General features: G+C 40.5%; 1 protein-coding gene across 1 annotated transcript in view; it reads right to left on the bottom strand.

Annotated features, from left to right (window-relative positions):
• The window catches only part of thsd7ab (thrombospondin, type I, domain containing 7Ab), a 155,402-nt gene that overhangs the window by 103,745 nt on the left and 32,423 nt on the right, over positions 1–19,234 (bottom strand). The window contains exon 2 of the mRNA XM_071205920.1: positions 3,637–4,471. Coding sequence (XP_071062021.1) covers positions 3,637–4,471 — 835 coding nt within the window. The remainder of the gene's footprint in view (positions 1–3,636; positions 4,472–19,234) is intronic.

Here is a 19,234-nt window from a genome sequence, read left to right as displayed (position 1 = left end):
ATGCCCCCCCCCCCCCCAATATTTGCACAGCAAGAACTTAAAAAGGTCATAATGCAAGCTTCACAAATAGGACACAAGCAGGAGACTTTGTTACGAGGAGGTCGCCTGTTTCGGATCACGTCGAGAACAAGTCGAGGATTATTGAAAAAGCAAAGACCCAATGACAGATGTTCATCAAACAAAATTAGAAATGAAGTGAGCAAGATGTTCAGAGAGATTCTGGCTAGGATACGACTGGGTTACGGCTTCACTGGGAAGTTTGTTCCACTTGTTCTGAAAGTTGCAAAAACAACTATAAATATTTCAGGACAAGAAATAAACAAGTCAAGGATTAATATTTATACTCCTAAGGGCATGTGAGTTGTTTTCACGATTCCTTTGAAATATTTGATCCCAGTCACTGCTGAGAGCACTGCGCCAACAAAGCTGAATAGATTTAGTACATCATTGATCAAATCTTGGAGTACAGGGGCATGCGACAGATATGTCTTGCTTTACTGACATGTCATTGACTCTTTCCTTGAGATCATAAAAGCCCATCACCGAGTTCCGAGCAAAGAACTATGACTTTTTAATTCACCGTCGGTCGAGGAAGAGAAAAATAGATGATACAGAATGGAGCTCTAGCAGAATGGCTGATTACTTGCAGCCATGTTATAAGGAATCAAAGTTTTTATAACGGCATGAATGTTGTAACAAGAACCAACATTTAGTGATTAACACAAAACGTTTGTAGTCATCATCCACTTCAGCCTAACAACTGTCTAAACAAGTGGGCAGCAGCTACGGGCCTATGGAGCCTATTGCTTCAAACATGTTGTAAACACAAAACTGTATTAAAACTGGAAGATTAGATATTCGGGAAATCATTCCTTAATTTGTTTTAACATATTTAAGACATACATCTGTAGGGCCCTTTGGAAAGCCAAATAAACTACTTCTGAAAAACAAAAGTCCACAATTCCCTGTTTGGGTGTTTTTAAATAGTCAAATCAGACAATAGACCCTATAGCATTGTCCAACTTCAGTACAGAGAGTAGTGGTACTGCAGGTAAAGCTGTTTGTAATAGCCAAAAACAGCTGAAGATGCATGGTTTCGCTTTTTAGGTAGAACAATTACAATTGAAAAGGTCAATTAGCCAGGATCTCTGTGCATGGGTTGATTCAGCACGTCTTCACAGGCTCTTACAATTGGATTTAGGCTAAAACATTTCAATGTGTCTTCAGGCATGACAGCTTGTGTTGAAATTGCTGAACTGCTTTTGTCCAGTTCGCTTTCATTGAACAGGTGGAAAACAAACTAATTTAAGTATAAATGAAGTGTCCCTTTGGCTGCAGTTACAACAGGAAGTAGATGGAAACTGTACATGCCTCCCTCCATACTTGCTATTGCAGTTATAGTTGATTGATTGTTATTGATGTATTGGTAGATAGATCCTTGTAAAACTCTTCTGTGTTGAATGTTTTCTTTGATGACCAGATTGCAAACTCTTGGCTTTTTTGATATATGATAACTATCCAATCCCGAAAAGGCATATGACGTAATGAGTGATAACAATAATTAGTCAGTAAAAATACAATTATTCTGTATGGCTTTCGTGTTTGATGTTGATAGTGTTCTCTGAAGCTGCTGGCAGATTAAGGTGTAGGAAGTTAAATGTTTGTTGTTCATACGACCTCTGCTGAGAAACCTCTGTGTGTGTGTGTGTGTGTGTGTGTGTGTGTGTGTGTGTGTGTGTGTGTGTGTGTGTGTGTGTGTGTGTGTGTGTGTGTGTGTGTGTGTGTGTGTGTGTGTGTGTGTGTGTGTGTGTGTGTGTGTGTGTGTGAGACTTTTGTGTTTCTGCCCCTGCCATTATTCTCTTGTTCCGATGAACCCAGCCAAATCTTTGTTCTTGTTTTAAAATTTGTATCTATATCTACGCCGGGATCCGGAGTCGAGGCTGATCCTCTTGCTGTAGTCCTGTGTCTTGGATCCTCTATCCTGAGTTCTGGATTAAGTCGTGGACTTCGGGTCATGGCTGAACCTGTCTCTGCGGTCCTGCCTAGTGTCTCGCCATGCTGCTTCCCTGATGGCTTCCACAGGATTGTAGCTGACATCCTCGTGGATTCATCTTCTTATTACAGACACATGCATTTCCTAACATTCGGTCGATATGCTGTGAAATGTATTATCTCTTCGATTTACACACGGCACCTGGGAGAGGGATCCCTCCTCTGTTGCTCTCCCTGAGGTTTCTCCCATGTTCCCCTTAAACTGTGGGTTTTCTCTGGAAGTTTTTCCTTGTACGATGTGAGGGTCTGAGGACAGAGGGTGTCGTTTTTCTCATACTGATATTCTGAACAATCTGTGCTGTTGTATTTGCTGTAAAGTGTCTCTACTGTAGGCTATTTTTATTATATGTACAGCACTTTGGCTCGACCAAAAATCATTTATAAATGTGCTATATAAATAAAACTTGATTTGATTTGATTCCCGCACACTGTTGCAACATTGTTGATAAATTCAAGCACCGACACCTGTCTGCTCTCACATTCCCGCATTTTCACATCAATAAATAAAGCTTCGCCAGTTTGGTTCCTTATCACAACTGATCAAGATGGCCAAAAGATTCTCTGCTCAGAAGTTCTTGCAAATGATTCTGGAAGAGAGAGAACCATTTGATGATGATCTAGTAGAGGAAGAGGAAGAGGTTTCAGAATGTGAGGAACACATTTCTGAGAATTCTGAGTCTGACAGTTGTTAGGGATTAATTTTGTCTTTACTTAAGACATTTAACCTTATTTTGTGTGTTGACATGTACGACCATCCCTGCTTCTTATCTCCCGTAAGGAATGTGTTGATGCAATCGTATGTTGATACTAGCTTTTACAGCTTGAGCTACAGGGCATAGGGAGGGTTTTACGAGGGTGAGAACGCTGGTTTCTACGCTCCAGAGATGGGAGAAACATCTCCTCCGCAGATGGGTTTACGCCCATCCCCAATATGTGGATTTGACTCTCTGTAAACTAGTTAAAAGGTCTACCAAGATGCGAGGCTGATCAGATTTGACATGGCAAACCACCCGTGCAGTCAGAACCTTTGACTGTGTGACTTGTGATGTGAATTTCTCCGGCCGTTGCTTGTATTAAATCTCAGTGTTTGACATCAGAACTCCTGCTCGTCCCGTGTCTCCTTCATGAGTCGGTGACTCCCACTGCATTGCTACACAGAAGTTTCCTCCACAACAGTGACTTTGAAGAAGAGGATGAGATTGAGCATCAGCTAGTTACAAAAAAAAGACGAGCCACAGGACCAGCCGGTCAGCGGGCAAAAAAACAAGTAGCACTTTAATTCATTAATGTGATCTAACAAATGTAAAAGGGCAAATATTAACCATATATGCTGTTTATATTGCTTGTAATTGAGATGAAGTAATCACCTGTTATTGTATTTTAACGTAAAATAGTTTGATTGAGTTGAATTGAAGCCCAAAAGGGCAGCGGGTCCACCAGACCCACGAACACTGGCTGAGTAACAAAAATGTGAACACCACACAAGGGTTAAACAACCAATTCAAAGGGGCATATAATGTTACTAAGGGGAATCAAATTAAATGAACTCCACCGTCACACTGACATAACATTTTTGCCACTTACTTGCGTGCACCGATGCTCCCGTTCCGATGAATGCAGGTCACGTCCCGAGTCTGGTAGCCCACCTGGATGTCCCAGAACGGACTCTCTTGCCGGTTAAGGCGGTTCCTGGTTCGTTTCTTCTGGATGAGCTCTCTGGTCTCTGGATCTTTGACTCCAGCTCTCTCCCTGACCCCCTGGTCTTTACCTTTCCTGCGCTTAACCTGACGTTCTGTCCGAGTCACAGGGAGGACACAGGGGTTCCAGGGTCCAATCCTGAGACTGTACATGCCCTCTGGACCTGTGCAAGGCCCTGGTTTACAAGACTTAAACTCAGTAAGGTTGGGACAAAATGAGCCTCCAAAAAGTGGAGGGACCAGGACACTGCGGACCCTGGTCTTGAGGCCTGTTCCACATGTTTTGGAGCAGGCCGTCCATGGCGAGTACTCAGAAGCCACACAATCCTGAGGGCAAGGGATTAAACAGGCCTGCTCCAGGCGAGGTTTGGACTCAAAGTATTCACAGATGGAATCCTCTGCTGGAGACTCCTCTGATTTGAGAATGCAGCCCACCTCCCGGGTCTGAATGCCCTCTTCGGCTCCACTACATGTGAACGGCCGCAAGGCCCATAAGGTCCTTGCTGAAACTGGCACACACACATTCCAGGCACCCAGTTGCCAGTCATAAAGGTCCTTGTGCCAGTCACACACACGGAAACAGTTCCTCTGGTTGGACGGGCGCTGGCCCTGGTCACAGTTGGTGTGGAGCGTGGTCCAGCCGTCCACATGGGCGCACCACACCGCCCGGCTCTGGCTGCCGCCGGGGCCACAGTCGCTGCCCATGCATCGGCCCCATGGACCTGTGAAGCACATGAAGAGGCTCAAATTACAATATGAAATGTGTAAAAATGCTAATCATATAAACAACATAATTTCAAAAACAGCTCAGAAATAGGGGAATTATAAAAGTGTTTTTACTAATAAAGCTCCCGAATGTAAAGGGATTGAGAGATTGCATCAGGTTTACTTGTTGCTTATGGATTCGTAGAAATAAAAGATTTAAAGACATAATTCTACATGCTGTGAATTGATTTGAAGTCCTGAATTTACAAACAACTCAAAAACTCTTGTGTGGCTTTAAAACCGAAAACCACATTATGCAAGCGTGAATTAGTCGAACACTTCAAACCTTCCGAAGGCTAAAGACAGACTGAGACACTTTACTCTAGCTTGTCAAATGAGGAAACACATAATGCATGTTCAAGGATGACAGTACATTCACAGACAACTCCCTAATGCAGTCCTTGATGGAAAATATGTTGAAAAGCCGTTGGCATCGCGCAGCACATCATGTATGAGTGCAACTAATACATCATATTCAATAAAAAAATACGTGTCACCATTACACATAGGTCAATTCTTGGTGCATAGTAGAAACAGAAACAGTCTGGGTGCTACAGGGGAGGGGTAATTGTGCAATGCAAATACAATGTGCGACAGTGGAGATAAGTAGTGATCAAAGGAAAGTGTCTGAAAGCATATTTGCAGGGGCTGGGAGTAATCTGTGGCATTTATCAAACTCAATTGGCAACCAGCAGGAATTGCCGCAAACATCAATGTGTCTGTAAACAAGTCTCTGCAATGGCTCCCTCTCTTAGTGTTGCCGTAAGAAATCCAGCAGAAAGTGCTAGAACAGGACGCAGGTAATGAAGAGGAAGTCTGAGCTTCGCAGGAATAAGTCCTAAAACCTGACGAATGAGTCAACGTTTTTGCACTTTCTGTTTCCTCGTCTCAAAGTAAATGTTTTATTTGGATGTTTTCCTTTTTTTAAACATGTTTTTGGGCAATTCATATTTGAACTATGACATAAAATACAAACTATTCTTACTACTGCAATCCACTCAGGCTTCGCAAAGCTTTTACTGTAGCTCCCTAAAAAAGCTCTTGATAACAAGCACCTTTTGTGTCAATTGTGTAATTTTTGTATCTTTAATATTTTTGTATGCATGTTTCGTGGTTAAAATGAGGCTGTCCTTGGCTCTTTTCTTGCTGTAACACATGCAAATGTCCCCTCTGTGGGACGAATAAAGGTATTCTGATTCAGACATGAGAGTTTCAATAAAAAACCTTCCTTACAGTCCACCTGTAGCTCGGTGGTGGTGACGTTAGAGATTGAAGTTATAAAAACACTTCAATGAGTCATAATGTTCCTTCACTACGAAGAACACGAGTGAGCTATTATTGTGAATACATCTCATATGTCCTGCAGCTGTAAACTTCCACAACTCCACCAAAGGTGTACAAATCCACTAAACACAGTCAGTGTCAGCTGGTGCAAGCAAGTTGAGAAACACTAATTAAAGCAGGTTTGTACTATCACTGAGGAGAAATCAAACTAATGGGCAGCTTCACATTAACCTCTCAGGTAATTGATATATTAGGATGTGGCCCCCGGGCTAATTGGATCTTCCGTGGGCAATGGGCAGTCGGTGTGAGGGCAGCTTATGTTGACCTACATCCAAGCAGAGTTAAAAATCACGCCTGGTGGAAAATCAGGAGCGCATTTCCGGCAGTGATAGCCTCTGGTGAGGCCGCTTGTTTAGTTTAGTTTAGTTTATTTATTTATAGTGTCGTGGACAGTCCCCATCGATGAACTGTCACAAAAACAGTAAATGGTGTAGCTTTAGCCGACATGGCTAATTTCCAGCTGTTGTCCCCAGCCAGATGGTAATAGACACCCTTAAAATTACAATATATCAACAGCATTAGTTATAATAAAATATATAAAATAAAATAAAAAGGAGGAAAGACAAGTAGATACCGGTGTGAGGATAAAAGAGAACAATAAACAACACACGTTACTATATACAGTACATGTCACATATAGCACATCACAATCACATAACAGAAACGAGGGGCAACATCCATGATCACAACATGTATCACAACATGTAACACAACATGTAACACTCACGCCATACTCAACCCAGACTAGTGTGTGCAGGTGTAGTTCTCAGTGAACCATGTTTTTAAGTGAGCTGTGAAGGTGGGATGTGTATGTATGTCTTTGATTTGAGTGGGTAGAGAGTTCCAGTTTTGTATTGCTGTGACCGAGAATGATAACTGACCAAAAGTACTCTTCCTGAATGGGACTGATAGGTCGCCACGTGTGGAGCTTCTCGTGGTCCGTCTGGTGTTGTTACGTTGATTAACCAATGAGTTAAGAGGTGGAGGGGCTGATACAGCTGACAGGATCCGTCTTCAGTCAACATGACTCCGTGATCACAGAAGCCTCAAAGCATATTCTAAATGTTCGGTTTATTCCTCACTTTATCAACACACTCCATCAATGTCCAATTTTCGAGTGATTTATTCTGTACATTTGCTGGGCATCTACTTCCACATCACGTCATGCTACTAGTTGTTTTAGAAGCTCTGAATGTAAGGACGAGGGATAAAATACATTAGTATTCCCCAGACAAATCCTCTGGGTGTTTGTTTGAGTCCATAACATCAATGTGGCATTTGTTTTAATCTAATAAAGGAAAAAGTGGTCTTGGTCGTTTTCACAATACAAACTGAATGATATCTTTATAGCTGATAGCGAGGCAGAGGAAGAAAATGCAGTGAAGAATAGCTTTTATACTAGTTGAACATTGCATTTTTACATTTGTTTGTGTTTTTATATGTTTCTATAGTTATTGTGCTTTTGATCATGTTTTTAATTATTGTTTTATTATTTGACTCCCATTGTGTCATTTTATATTGTATGTATTACCTGTACAGCACTTTGGTCAACTGAGGTTGTTTTAAATGTGCTATATAAATAAAGATTGAGATTGAGATTGATCTAGAATCTAAAACACAGAATAATTTAGTTTTCTGGTACCAAAAGAAAAACACCTCCACCCCAAAATCTAATCCATCCCAAATGTCATCTCCTCCATGTTTATTTTCTGGCACAGCTCTCCAACTGAACCCTCCTCCAGCCCAGAATGTGAAACAGAGATATAAGATCACAAAACTCCGCCATATTCAAGATGCCTGGTCTAAGTATGCACAGTAAGAGTCTTGTTTACTCTGAGCCTCATTCCCTTTTATCATACATGACATGTTTTGTTTTCTCAGAGCATTGCAGCTAACACTGAAACTCGCTCTTTCTTCTCCAATTCAATGTGAAGCCCTGGTAGCCTACAGCTAACTTTTAAATATTGCATGCAGTCTGGCAGCACCATTTGACACTCTGCAAACAAACTGTGTTTCACCTCCATTTATCACCGTTTACCAGAAAGTATTTACCGAATTAGCATCTACTAGTCACTCTACTCTACATCAGGTCTCCTAAAAAATGTTTTTGTATAATGATCTCTTGATTTTGAAAGGGGAGGAAATGCTATCAAACCGATTGACATTGTGAAAGTTGAGTTGATTTTGATGATGATGCAGTTTTACTAGTCCTGCATGCAGAGAGCTCAGGGCATGTTCAATCTATATGTAAATTTATTTTATCATTTGGCAACGAAACTATTCTTTCTCTCTCTGTTTATTCTTTTAGCTGACTGTGCTTTTAGATTGACCTCTGCAGACTTGACATTCAACATTTAGATTTATGAGAATGAATGCAATACAGGGAGCATATTTTCAGAACTGAGAGGGTTAAGAAAACATATATATTGACAAATAAAGCATGTATAGAGGAAATGTATAGAGAAACACTCAACGCTCTCTGTCAGCGACCTTGTGTTTGTGCTGTCTTGCTTCATGGCATTGTCAAGACGAGCATCACAGTTAAACACTGAGAATACAGTGACAAGTTGCAAAGGAAATACAGGGGTTAGACGGTTGAAAACACGGTACAGGAATGAAGAGCAAAGCTGTATTATGTGTTGACAAATAAAAAGGTAATTATAAACCCTGTCTTCTCTTAAAGAACAAGATGGCCAAGACACAATGCGCTGGATTGTGCTGCAATATGTTGGCCATCCAGAGATGATCTTTGCTCATAGTTGTACTCCTTAAATTAGCTAATTTAGGTGCAATCAGAAATAAAACTTCTCTTTCTTTAACTTAACCATAGCCAACACCAACATTTTTATTATTTTGCTTCATTCTGTATGATATGTTTGACTCTGTAGTCGTAATAAGAGAATATCATTTTAAAAACCAAAAGGATTGGTTTTTGGTGCTTGTTTAAGATAAAAGTCATCATTGCTGATTTAGCTCGTTACGCTCTTCCTGCTCTCAATTTATACATTTGCATAATGACCATAAAGCCTAATTGAGACAATGAATTGGATAAAGAAACTAATTTCAGTCTAATATTCAATACCATGCACTTATAGTCACACTAATGTATGTTGGATTACAGTATTTATCCCGGGATGTGTAAAATATAAGAAATGAAAGCAAAACAAATCCCACTTTTTGTTTGACAAGACAAAAAAAAATAGCATACCCGAAAAAAGCTGCTATTTCCTACTCATTTGTGTAAATAAATAACTAACATTTTCATAGTCATAGTATGGCAATTTATGTGTTGACTTTCACATGCAGTAAAACCAGGAAACTGATGGAGATTTAACAAAGAACTAAAGTATTTTCTATAAGGAAAAGTAAAGTTCTGCTGGCACTTTTAGCTAACTCAATAATAAAATGATCTATCCTTTGTTATATTTGGGGCCCCTGTGGGGCCCTCAACAGGTCTCCCAGCACTCGAGTCCCCTGAAGGCACACTTTGAACAATTTATGTGGAAGCGTGATCTCTGACTGCGCCTCGAGTGTCTATTTAATGAACAGCTTCCTTGTCCCTGCAGGGTCAGCTTCACTAATGAATGGGTCACTGTGGTGCTCTGTCTCCGTCTGCTTCTGTTTGTTTATTATATCTGAAATGAACAGCATCTCGCACCCACAGACGGGACCTTTCTGTTGGCTTGATCAGGAATAATCGTGGGATCATATCGCCATAATTATTTAACAAGTACGAAAAGGTCTAATGAAACATAAGCCAGTTTGCCTCAATCAGTCAAATAAAGTTTTCTTAAAGCACTGCAGGGTCAGTGTGCTGTTAAGAAAAATGCATAAAACCTTTTCACCCTTGGTGGAAAGTTGAGCTGAACACTGTTAAAACCCTCACAGTATGTTGTCAAAATGTTTCTATATGCTGTAGAGTAATAAGCAGCAGCAGTCTGAAGAGTACAAATGAGTTAATGTACATGTTGTGTACGCCTCTGGGCTCAAAGGATTCCTTCTCCCACACAGCTCCAGTAATTGAGAATGAGTTCAGTCAACTTGTCTGATTAAATCACAGCTAAGAAAGATGATTTTACAGAGGCTCTTTGACGACTAAATTCCTGTATGGATATGGCTGCTCACTAAAAACCTCCTTTTAGTGTTTAGATATTTTCAGGTTTGTAAAAGCCTGAATAAATCAACTAAATGGTCTAGTGAAGCTCATTTTATGACTAAAAGAACACAAATTGTGTTTTAATTCTACAGTAATGCAAATGGACTTGAAAATGTATCCATCAGTTCCACAGCATCACTGCAAGATGTCAGTTTCATTATGTAACCTTTGTGGGTTTAAAAACCAACCACAGCTTTTTCCAGCCACTCTATTCCTGCTGTTTCACTTTTTAAAAAGCTACTTCGATTTAAGCTTCTGATTGTTCAGCACTCTGTGTGCTTTACAATGCGATAATTGCATGTTTGCATAGCCTTTGGGAGAACTAAGTATTAACATATTGAACTCATGTTGAGTCGCATTTAACTCAGGAGAACATTTTGTTTGCTGAAAGCTGCAAAACAAATCTGGTGTGCCGAGGCGAGGGCCGAGAGGGCTTTGTTTTTGTGTTAAAAGACCACAGCAGTTCAATACAGTTCACACAAAGACTTTGTTGTCATCCATATCATGCTTTTCCTTGTGGGGCATGGTCAAATAATCACTATTTAGTACCAGATGGACATTATCCTTTGGGTCTTAATGAGCCACAGATTGCATCAGTGGTTAGCGTGGAACACAGCAAAGCAAAAAGGAAAAAGACCAGAGGCTAATACTAAACATCTGAAGGAACACTTTGAGGAGCTTAGCATTCACGGATGATTGTTAACCTTGGCCTGCATTCAGTGTGATCGGTGCCCTGGGCCGTGCGGCACTAAGCCACAATGACTCAGGCTCTCCACTCACACTTGATCTCAATTTCATAAGCTGTAACACCGTGATTGTGGTTGAAGGAGCTTTGATGACTCTTTATTTGTCCAGCACAAGGCAGACATTTCAACAAGTCATACAAAGTTAAATGCTCGTTTCCATTTCCATTTTTGATCCTCCCAGTTGACTCCATATTGCCAATATACAAAAGCAATAATTTGGGAATGCTTTGGTCCCCAAGCATTGCAAACTGTTGACTACTTTGTTTGAGTACAACACAGAGCTGTGAGGTTGTGTGTTGCAAACTGCAGTGAAATCCCAAATTGATAGGTTTATTCCAAATGTGCTCTACTGTATGAATCTCCTTTAGCTGTTACGGCCCGTCCACACTACAGCGTCGACAGCGTCGACAGCGTCGACAACTCCAATCTGCCCATTCATTTTCAATGGGGTGACGTCACGTTGCCTCGCTTTTTCGCCGAACTGAATTGTGGGTAGCATAGCGGTCCGTCTCCGCCGGAGACGCCGGAGTAGCCAGCGCCAGCCAATCAAATCCCGTTTCGGAAAATCTTACAGCTCAAGCCGTAGCCAAACCGCGTCTAAGCTGGGAGAGATATCCCGCCGTTCATTTCTATATTTCAAAAAAAGTCGGAGGAGAAACTAACTATCGCCGTAGCAAATCACCCGGTTTTGTATGACCAGACCCTCTTCACCTACCGGGATACAAACCGGAGGAACCAGGCATGGAGGGAGGTGGCAGAGACAGTGGGGGAAACTGGTAGGTTTTCGCCTGTTTGGGGAGTTTATATATATATATATTGCTCCCATAAAATCCCCGGGGTTTTTTGCTTTGTATGTCGGGGGCGGGAGATTCATGTGATTGGTTGTTGGTCGTGTTGCTTGAATAAAATCCCCAAGCTCCAGACACGCCCAGCTCCAAGCTTTTTTTGAAGCTGTAGTGTGGACGCTCCATTACAGTTTTTAGTACAGAATTCACACTCAAGTGCAGATAAGCAGCGGTATCATAAAGTTAAGCAGCTGAAATTGGAGCTGAACCAGAACAAAACATGTCAAGCAGGTAGAAAAACCCAAAAGTAAGACACAGAAAATGGAAGACAAGCTTGTAATGTTGTTTACAGATATGCTGTGTTGTTTTTTTCTTCCAGTTAGCTCATAAACACCCCCAGAGGATGGAGGAGTGACAAGATAAATTAGAGAGAACGTGCTCCAATCACAACAACACCCACATGCTTAGCAGCGAAGACATAGCTGTTGTATGGTAACATCAAAGAGATACTCCAAATACTTTGAGTCAAAGGGTAAGGACCAGGCAGGGTGAAAATCTGCAACCTCTATCGCTGCTTTTTTTAGTTTGTCATCGCATTAACAGGAACTAAAAGAATATGAACTTTAAGCGTCCAAGATTCCAACAACTCATAAGCAGTTGTCTATGTAAAGGTCTGTCGTGAAAAAGGACTCTCATATCGTGTAAAACGCAGAATTTCTTTCCCAATAGCTCATTATTCATGACAATCTACAGTACATGCAAACAGTCAAAGTGTGAAGGTTAAAAGGGCACCATAACAATGATAATACAATGCATCACTGCACTTACATGCTCAAGTCCATATCACCAATTTCCTTCTTAAATAAAGACAGCCCTGTCTCCTACAGATTGAAATTCCCATACATCTAAATTGCAGTCTCAATGCAGACTCTATTGGGTAAAGTGTGTGTTCAGCTGCTGAGTTTCCAACCTTGTGTTTGACCAACAGTGCTGTCTCACACGTCCTCTCTGATTGTAACTGATGAATTGCCTGTCTCTAGTCTTCTCCAGTTTTTCTATTTTTTCTGAGCCGAGCTATTTTCGTTAATTACTTTGAGGCAAACGAACAAGATGATGGATCAATCAGTCCATCAATCATAATCACCGGCTGTCGCTGAGCTGAATCAGACTGATGATGACAAATCTTGCAAAACAGCGTTAACAATTTCATTAGCGAATACATGGCATTCACTGTGGGTAAAAATAACTTTATCTGCAAAGCAGGGCATAGCAGAAAAAGTTTGGCAAACCATCCCTGCACACATCCCTCTCAGGTAAACAGAGCTTTATTCTCTGAAGCCAGAACTACCTGTAAAACACACCGCCATTTACATACATTAACCTCTGCAGAGTCGGATAACCATCATTGAAAAGCCATGTTTCCAATTAACCAAATCAGGATGCAGTTCCTAACATGATAGGAATAACTACACTTTTTATGATATAGCATTGAATTGTTACATTATGGAACATGTTTGGGAAATCAAATTGATGTGTTTAAGTACATTACATGTGACAAAACTTCAATTAAAAAATGTCAATGTTCAACTCACTTCCTTAATAACTACTCTATGCTTGGTATTTAGACTATTAGAGCTATTAGTCAATCAAGAGAACATTGTATTTGGTTTTTCGACCAATTGAAATCTTTCTATGTATCTCTACTCTTAAGTGTCTGATGTTTTAGAAATAAAAAGATAAATACATTTTCCAACAAAATAATTTGTTGATTAATTAATAATGAAAATAGTCCTAGCTCTATAGGAATAGAAATATAAAAAACGAGAACAAAGAAAGTTAATTTCAATGTCTACAACACCTGGACTGTACGGTTAGTTATGTGTTATCCTCTGACACACAGTCAGATGTGCTACACCCACATCTACCACATTGACCTCCACAGTTCCACTCCTCTCTAAATAAAGCATACACCATCTCCTACATTGGCATTAAATTATGAGGAATGGAAAAATCCAATATGTTCCTATTTCCAAGAATACTGTGACACATATCGATAACACCATTGCCATGTGTTGCCCAGCTCTAAGACCACCCCATGTTGTATTTGTTTCCATTCATTGTTATCTGTTCATGATGCTGTTTAACTTGTTGTTATGTATAATGATTGTCAGTTGTCATTTGTTTTTAAGATCATTGAGGCAGTTTTCCAGTTTTGATTTTGTGTCACTGTTCTTTTTTTTATCCTATAAGCTTTTGGTGGATATGATTTACTGTGTGGGTGTCTTGAAGATCAGCAACCACTCATGTGGAGACTAATGGGGATCCATGCAAACCACTGCTCTTTAATAAATAAACTCGCAGCTTCCCATGCTTCGCAGTGGTTTTCAACATTCACAGTTTGTTTAAAGTAAATGATGTCTAACCACCATAAACATCAACAGCACTGGGGTTTGTCAAACGGCCAGTTTCAGTAATGAGGAAGTACATTTTCTTCTAAATACGCCTGGTGGTACACTAGAGATTATTGATGATATAATGACAGGGAGCAAGAGCTGTCTTTTTCTATCTGGAGTAAATGTCTGTATACTGAACTAAATACAAATGATCACAATTCATACTTTTGACGTTAAAAAATGCATGTAGCTGATCTTTGTTAGACACATCAGTTGCCTGTTTTTTTTCAAATCATCACAATGTGGGGTGAAACAGAAGCTGACCATTATGGTTCAAATAAAATGAAGTCCACAAAATAGTTGAAAAGGCTGTAGCTTAGAAAACTACCTTGTGCATTTTAAGTAGAGATGCTGAAGAGAAAACAAAACAAATAACGGTGGCATTGCCCATCACTGTCAAAGTAAAAATAAATATGTGTGCACTGCAGTGAGCTGTTTTATCTTTATTTACCAAGAAATGAAAACTGTTGTTCTGCAGGGAGGTGACACAGACATTAAACACACATTTACACCCAAGAGCTGTCCAGTGCAGCCAACACTGTCTACTGAGCCGCTGCACATGTCTGGCTTTTGTTGACTTCTTGACTCAAATCTGAGCGGACAGCCAATGGAAGACTACCCTAAAGGGGTGGGATAGCTTGGCAAAAGGGTAAGGGGGAAGGAGATTAGGGGGACGCGAGTTTCAGTGCCACACAGGGAGTGTCAGAGGCTTTCTGCTCTGTGGATGAAAGCCTCGGGTCTGTGATATGCTGTTCTGGCAGGATTTACAGGAGCAACAGTGACACTACCGTTAAAGGCGAATTACTGTGAGCAAGAACCCAGAGAAAGAATGAGATGTACACACAGCAGGGATGCTTGTTTCCCCAGAGGAGGATATTCTTCTAGACAGGGTGTGGTATTATATCCCCATTTCACAAACATGCAATATGTATAAGACTGGTTGCAGTTATGCGAGGACAGACACACACCAAAGGCCTGATGACATGTTGTAGCTCTGAGCTTAAACTAGGTGACAGCCAGGCAGCCTCCCTAAACAAAACTTACAATCTGACACCCATTTTTTTGCCATTTATGATATATTGTCCTCCCCTGTACACAATGGGTGTTTATCAATGTTGAGTACGCTTGCTTGGTAGCACATGTCTTCCGAGCGTCTTGCTTCAGAAGCGAGGCAAGAATACTTCCTGGCATTCGGATAACGAAGAGTGGAACAGGCGAGCAAGTGTGCAGGTGTGCGTCCTATGAGAGGCCCCCCCTTACATTTTCCGCCACAGATTTGGGGAAATTGGTCCGTGCGCAAAGCATTGTGGGGATTTTAAGACTGCGGAGTCTAAACATGTGCAGCCTCGAAATTTCTCCAAACGAAGTAAGCCGGGCTCGGTAGAATTCCAAGTATGCTGGACATTGGAACAGTACTTTGGCGGCACTCGATGTAGTATTCTTGAAATAGTGGCTCTGGAGCAGCTTTAATTGACATTGAGAAACACCCTGTATATCACAGTAGCCTACGTGTACAGGGGGTGGACACTACGATATCCTCCACATCTATGCAATCCACAACAGAAGCCATTGATTTAAATATATTGTTCTTTTTGAGGTATTTGTTTGTGATGTTGATATTTTACAACGCTCGATTGCCCACTTTAATGTAGCATTGCCATTCAAAAGTTTAGAAAAGCATGCCACAATAGCTTGAGTGGGTGCAGTGAGATGGCTGAGAGAACTACTCTTTATTTTTGAACGGTCTTTCATGCTTTCAGCTTGTAGAAAAGCCCTCTTGACAAATAGATGTTATTTTGTATGAAGGGTTTGTTTGTACATGAAAAACAAAACTCAGTACCAGTTCAACAAGATTGGCAACTGAAATAGTAGAACAATACACAGATAGCTCTGAGTAACAGTTCAGTAAGAAAAGATTAAATCAGCTGTCAATAGTTGATGAGAGTAGAAACCTAGCATCAAAATGTGCAGATTGAAATAGTAAAATAATCAAGAGCACAATAAAGACTCAACTGGAATTACCAGCCAACATGTTGCCTTAGCAAAGCATGTTTTCAACGTTCACAAATAGCAATGGAGAAGTAGCCTGAGGGTTATGATTTCTGGAATTCGATACAGGAATATCAGCCCACACAAACTTTGGACTAATCACCGTTTAAACTGGTTCAATCCAGACACTGAGTATTAGCCCAAAGAAAAACAGACAAACTGTTAGGATTTGTCTGTGTTAGTATTTTTTGTGTCCTTTTCTATCTTTGGGTTTCCTATTTTATTTTGTAAAGTGTTCACCCCCGTTTCCTGCCTGTTTGCTTTCTGTCGGTTTCCCTCTCTGATTACCCAATTGTGTTCACCTGGTACCTATGTGTTTTCTCCTCCCTCCTCACCTGTCTCGTGTTTATGTGATTAGTCCTGGGTGTATTTAGGTTGTGTGTTTTCTTTCTCTCTTTGTCGGGTTGTCTTGTGTATTGGCTTGTCCTCGGTGAGTGTTCTGTTCTGTATTTGTCAGCATAGCCTTGAAATAAAGGAATTATTTGTACGTTAATTTGCATTTGGGTCCTACCTGCTTTACTTTGTTTACTTGAATCCCCAGATTCGAAGACCTTTCTCAAATGTGTGGAATTTACATTTTAAAAAACATTCTTCCCACACATACTCCCATTACTCTGGATTATCCACAGACCTCATTTTAATGATTTAATTTGAACTACTTCAAGAGTTCCTCGGACACGCTTTCTGAAACACAAATGTTTTTGTTGATTTGTTTTAAATGCGATAGTTAAATACTATCTAATATTCCATGCAAGCAATATCCGGGGCGTGCCTCAACATTTTGTTCAATTAAACCAAAAGCAACTGCATGAATGGATGCCACTAGATTCTATTTTAAAATCCAATTTTCTTATGAGCTGACCCTTAGCATTTAACATACATTTCTCAGTGGGATAGCGGTAGGCTGCAGAGTTACTGAATTATACTCTGCAGGTAATGATTTAATACTCCATATATTGTGTATCTGCATTTGTCTCATCTCTGTTTGCAAATCCCCTTCTGACAGTAATATCCAGGCATGTGCATGTAGTAGTGGATAATCTTTTGTATTTTGTGGATTAAGCTCATGCTATGTGGATTTTCTTGAGGGAGGATGTGAAAAAACTGACAATCTGCGAATGAATTCTCACGTGGGGGAAAGTGCAAGCAGCATGAAAGAAGGCTGTAGGCTTTAATATTGCTGGTTTGAGATGCTATTATTAGAGATTGTGCGTCACAGGTGTGTCTTTCTGCAACGCAGTGTTTATACATGTGTAACTCTAAGGGGGGGAAGCTTGATGATGTAGCTGTCACTTTATTAAGATACATTTTCCAATCACATGGCTAGATTTCCCACCCTCAGGAGTGCCAGTATCTGGATTTGATTACATCCTCCCACAATGCATCACGTTTTACATCACAATCCAATAGCAAATAAATACTAGAGTGGGGATATTCTGCAGCCTCGCCTCCTAAAGGGAGAGGTTTAAAATGAGCTTTGGGGATAAGCGGTAAATCACAAGAATGAAAACCATCACAGTATTAGGTATCGGCTCATTTAGAAATACTCAATGTAGGATCTGATTCAACAAGAGCTGTGAAATTAGTGGTCTTCGTGAACTTAAATGCTAGTAAAACAACTGTGAAATAAAAGCAATTGTTATTTGCTTCAATCATTGATGTTCTGTTCCCTGTGAATAACAGATATAAACTGGTGGCAGATGTAAAAAAAAGATATGAGTAAATAATGAAATATAGCAATAAGAAAGAGCTCACATGGGATGTGCAGTGGAATATGACACGAATGGTAATTATTACTGTACTGATATTGTTGGAGAAAAGCTTACACAGGCTGCTTTTAAGCTGGTCTTCAAGCATTTATTTGTTTTAGTGTTACGCTCAAACTAAATGAGGTCTTGGCTCAATATTCCCAGACAGTCGGTTAATATCATGCCATGAGTTAGGACTGAAACGTTTAATTTCCCTGCTTTAATAAAGCTTGGAATTAGAGAACAATACTATAAAAATCATCTCATAATCTCTTTACAATCATCTATAGTGCCACAAAGACAGTTTGAGCAAATGCTGGAATATCAAAAGAGGATTCCCCAAAGTCAGAAATCGACATATTAAAGAAATATCAATGAAGCCTATAGTTAAATGATTTAAACATGAAGGACAGACAACAAATATGTTTCCTTCTGTCTGCAAATGCTTAAACAAAGACACGAGGCAGCCCAAAGAACAGCAAATGCTGATGAATATGTTATTAGTTCAGTTATTAACTCAAGTCACACGTTTTCTTTTCTAGTTAATCTTAACGGGAACATGAATGTTTGTAACAAACTTCACAGCAATCAACCCAAGTATGGACAAAAAGCTTGATTTTTTTTATGCCTCACTGAGACCTGGCAACAGTCTGATGACTTCTCCCAGCTTAATGCAGCTGTCCCTCCGGGGGGGGGGGCTTGCTGTGTTGCACCGTGAAAACATTAAAAATCATTGCTGTCACTGTCCCCCATCACTCCTCTTTTGAATGCTTAGTTGTAAAACTCACTAGCCCCAAACCCATCATCATTATTTCCATCTACAGACCGCCGAAGCCCGAAGTTTTTCTCACTGAATTGTCATCATTACTAACATCTGTATGTGCAATGTCCCCTACTGTTATCCTCTTAGGTGACTTTAACATCCACATTGACGACCCATCCAATGTTTTTGCAAATGATTTCATCTCACTCCTGGACTGCCTCGATATCACACAACATGTCAACCTCCCAACACATAACAAAGGTCACATACTGGACTTACTCTGCTGCACTGGCATCACTCCCATTAACCTTGCTGTCATTGAATTCCCAATTTCTGACCATAAAGCTGTAATTTTTGATATCCATGCCCCCCTTTCCAAAGCCAAAGAACAACGGTCCATCGCCTTCAGAAACATTAACCCCACAGATCTCACCACTCTGATTATTCCTACCCCAATTCTCCAACATCCACCCACCCTGCTGACCTGGTGAATCACTATAATAACTGTCTCTCCTCTTCCCTGGCTCCCCTGAAAACTCGCAAAGTTTGATTCACCCACTCCGCCCCCTGGTTCACTTCTGAGCTACGTCAGCTCAAAACAACTGGCCGCCGACTGGAGCGGCTGTGCAAGAGCACCGGACTCTCAGTTCACACGCAAATGTACTCGGATCACCTT

Source organism: Pseudochaenichthys georgianus, chromosome 16 (genome assembly GCF_902827115.2).
Source record: "Pseudochaenichthys georgianus chromosome 16, fPseGeo1.2, whole genome shotgun sequence".
NCBI classification, from domain to species: Eukaryota; Metazoa; Chordata; class Actinopteri; order Perciformes; family Channichthyidae; genus Pseudochaenichthys; species Pseudochaenichthys georgianus.
Note: the sequence above shows the minus strand (reverse complement) of the source record. Positions and strands in the feature narration are given on the sequence as shown.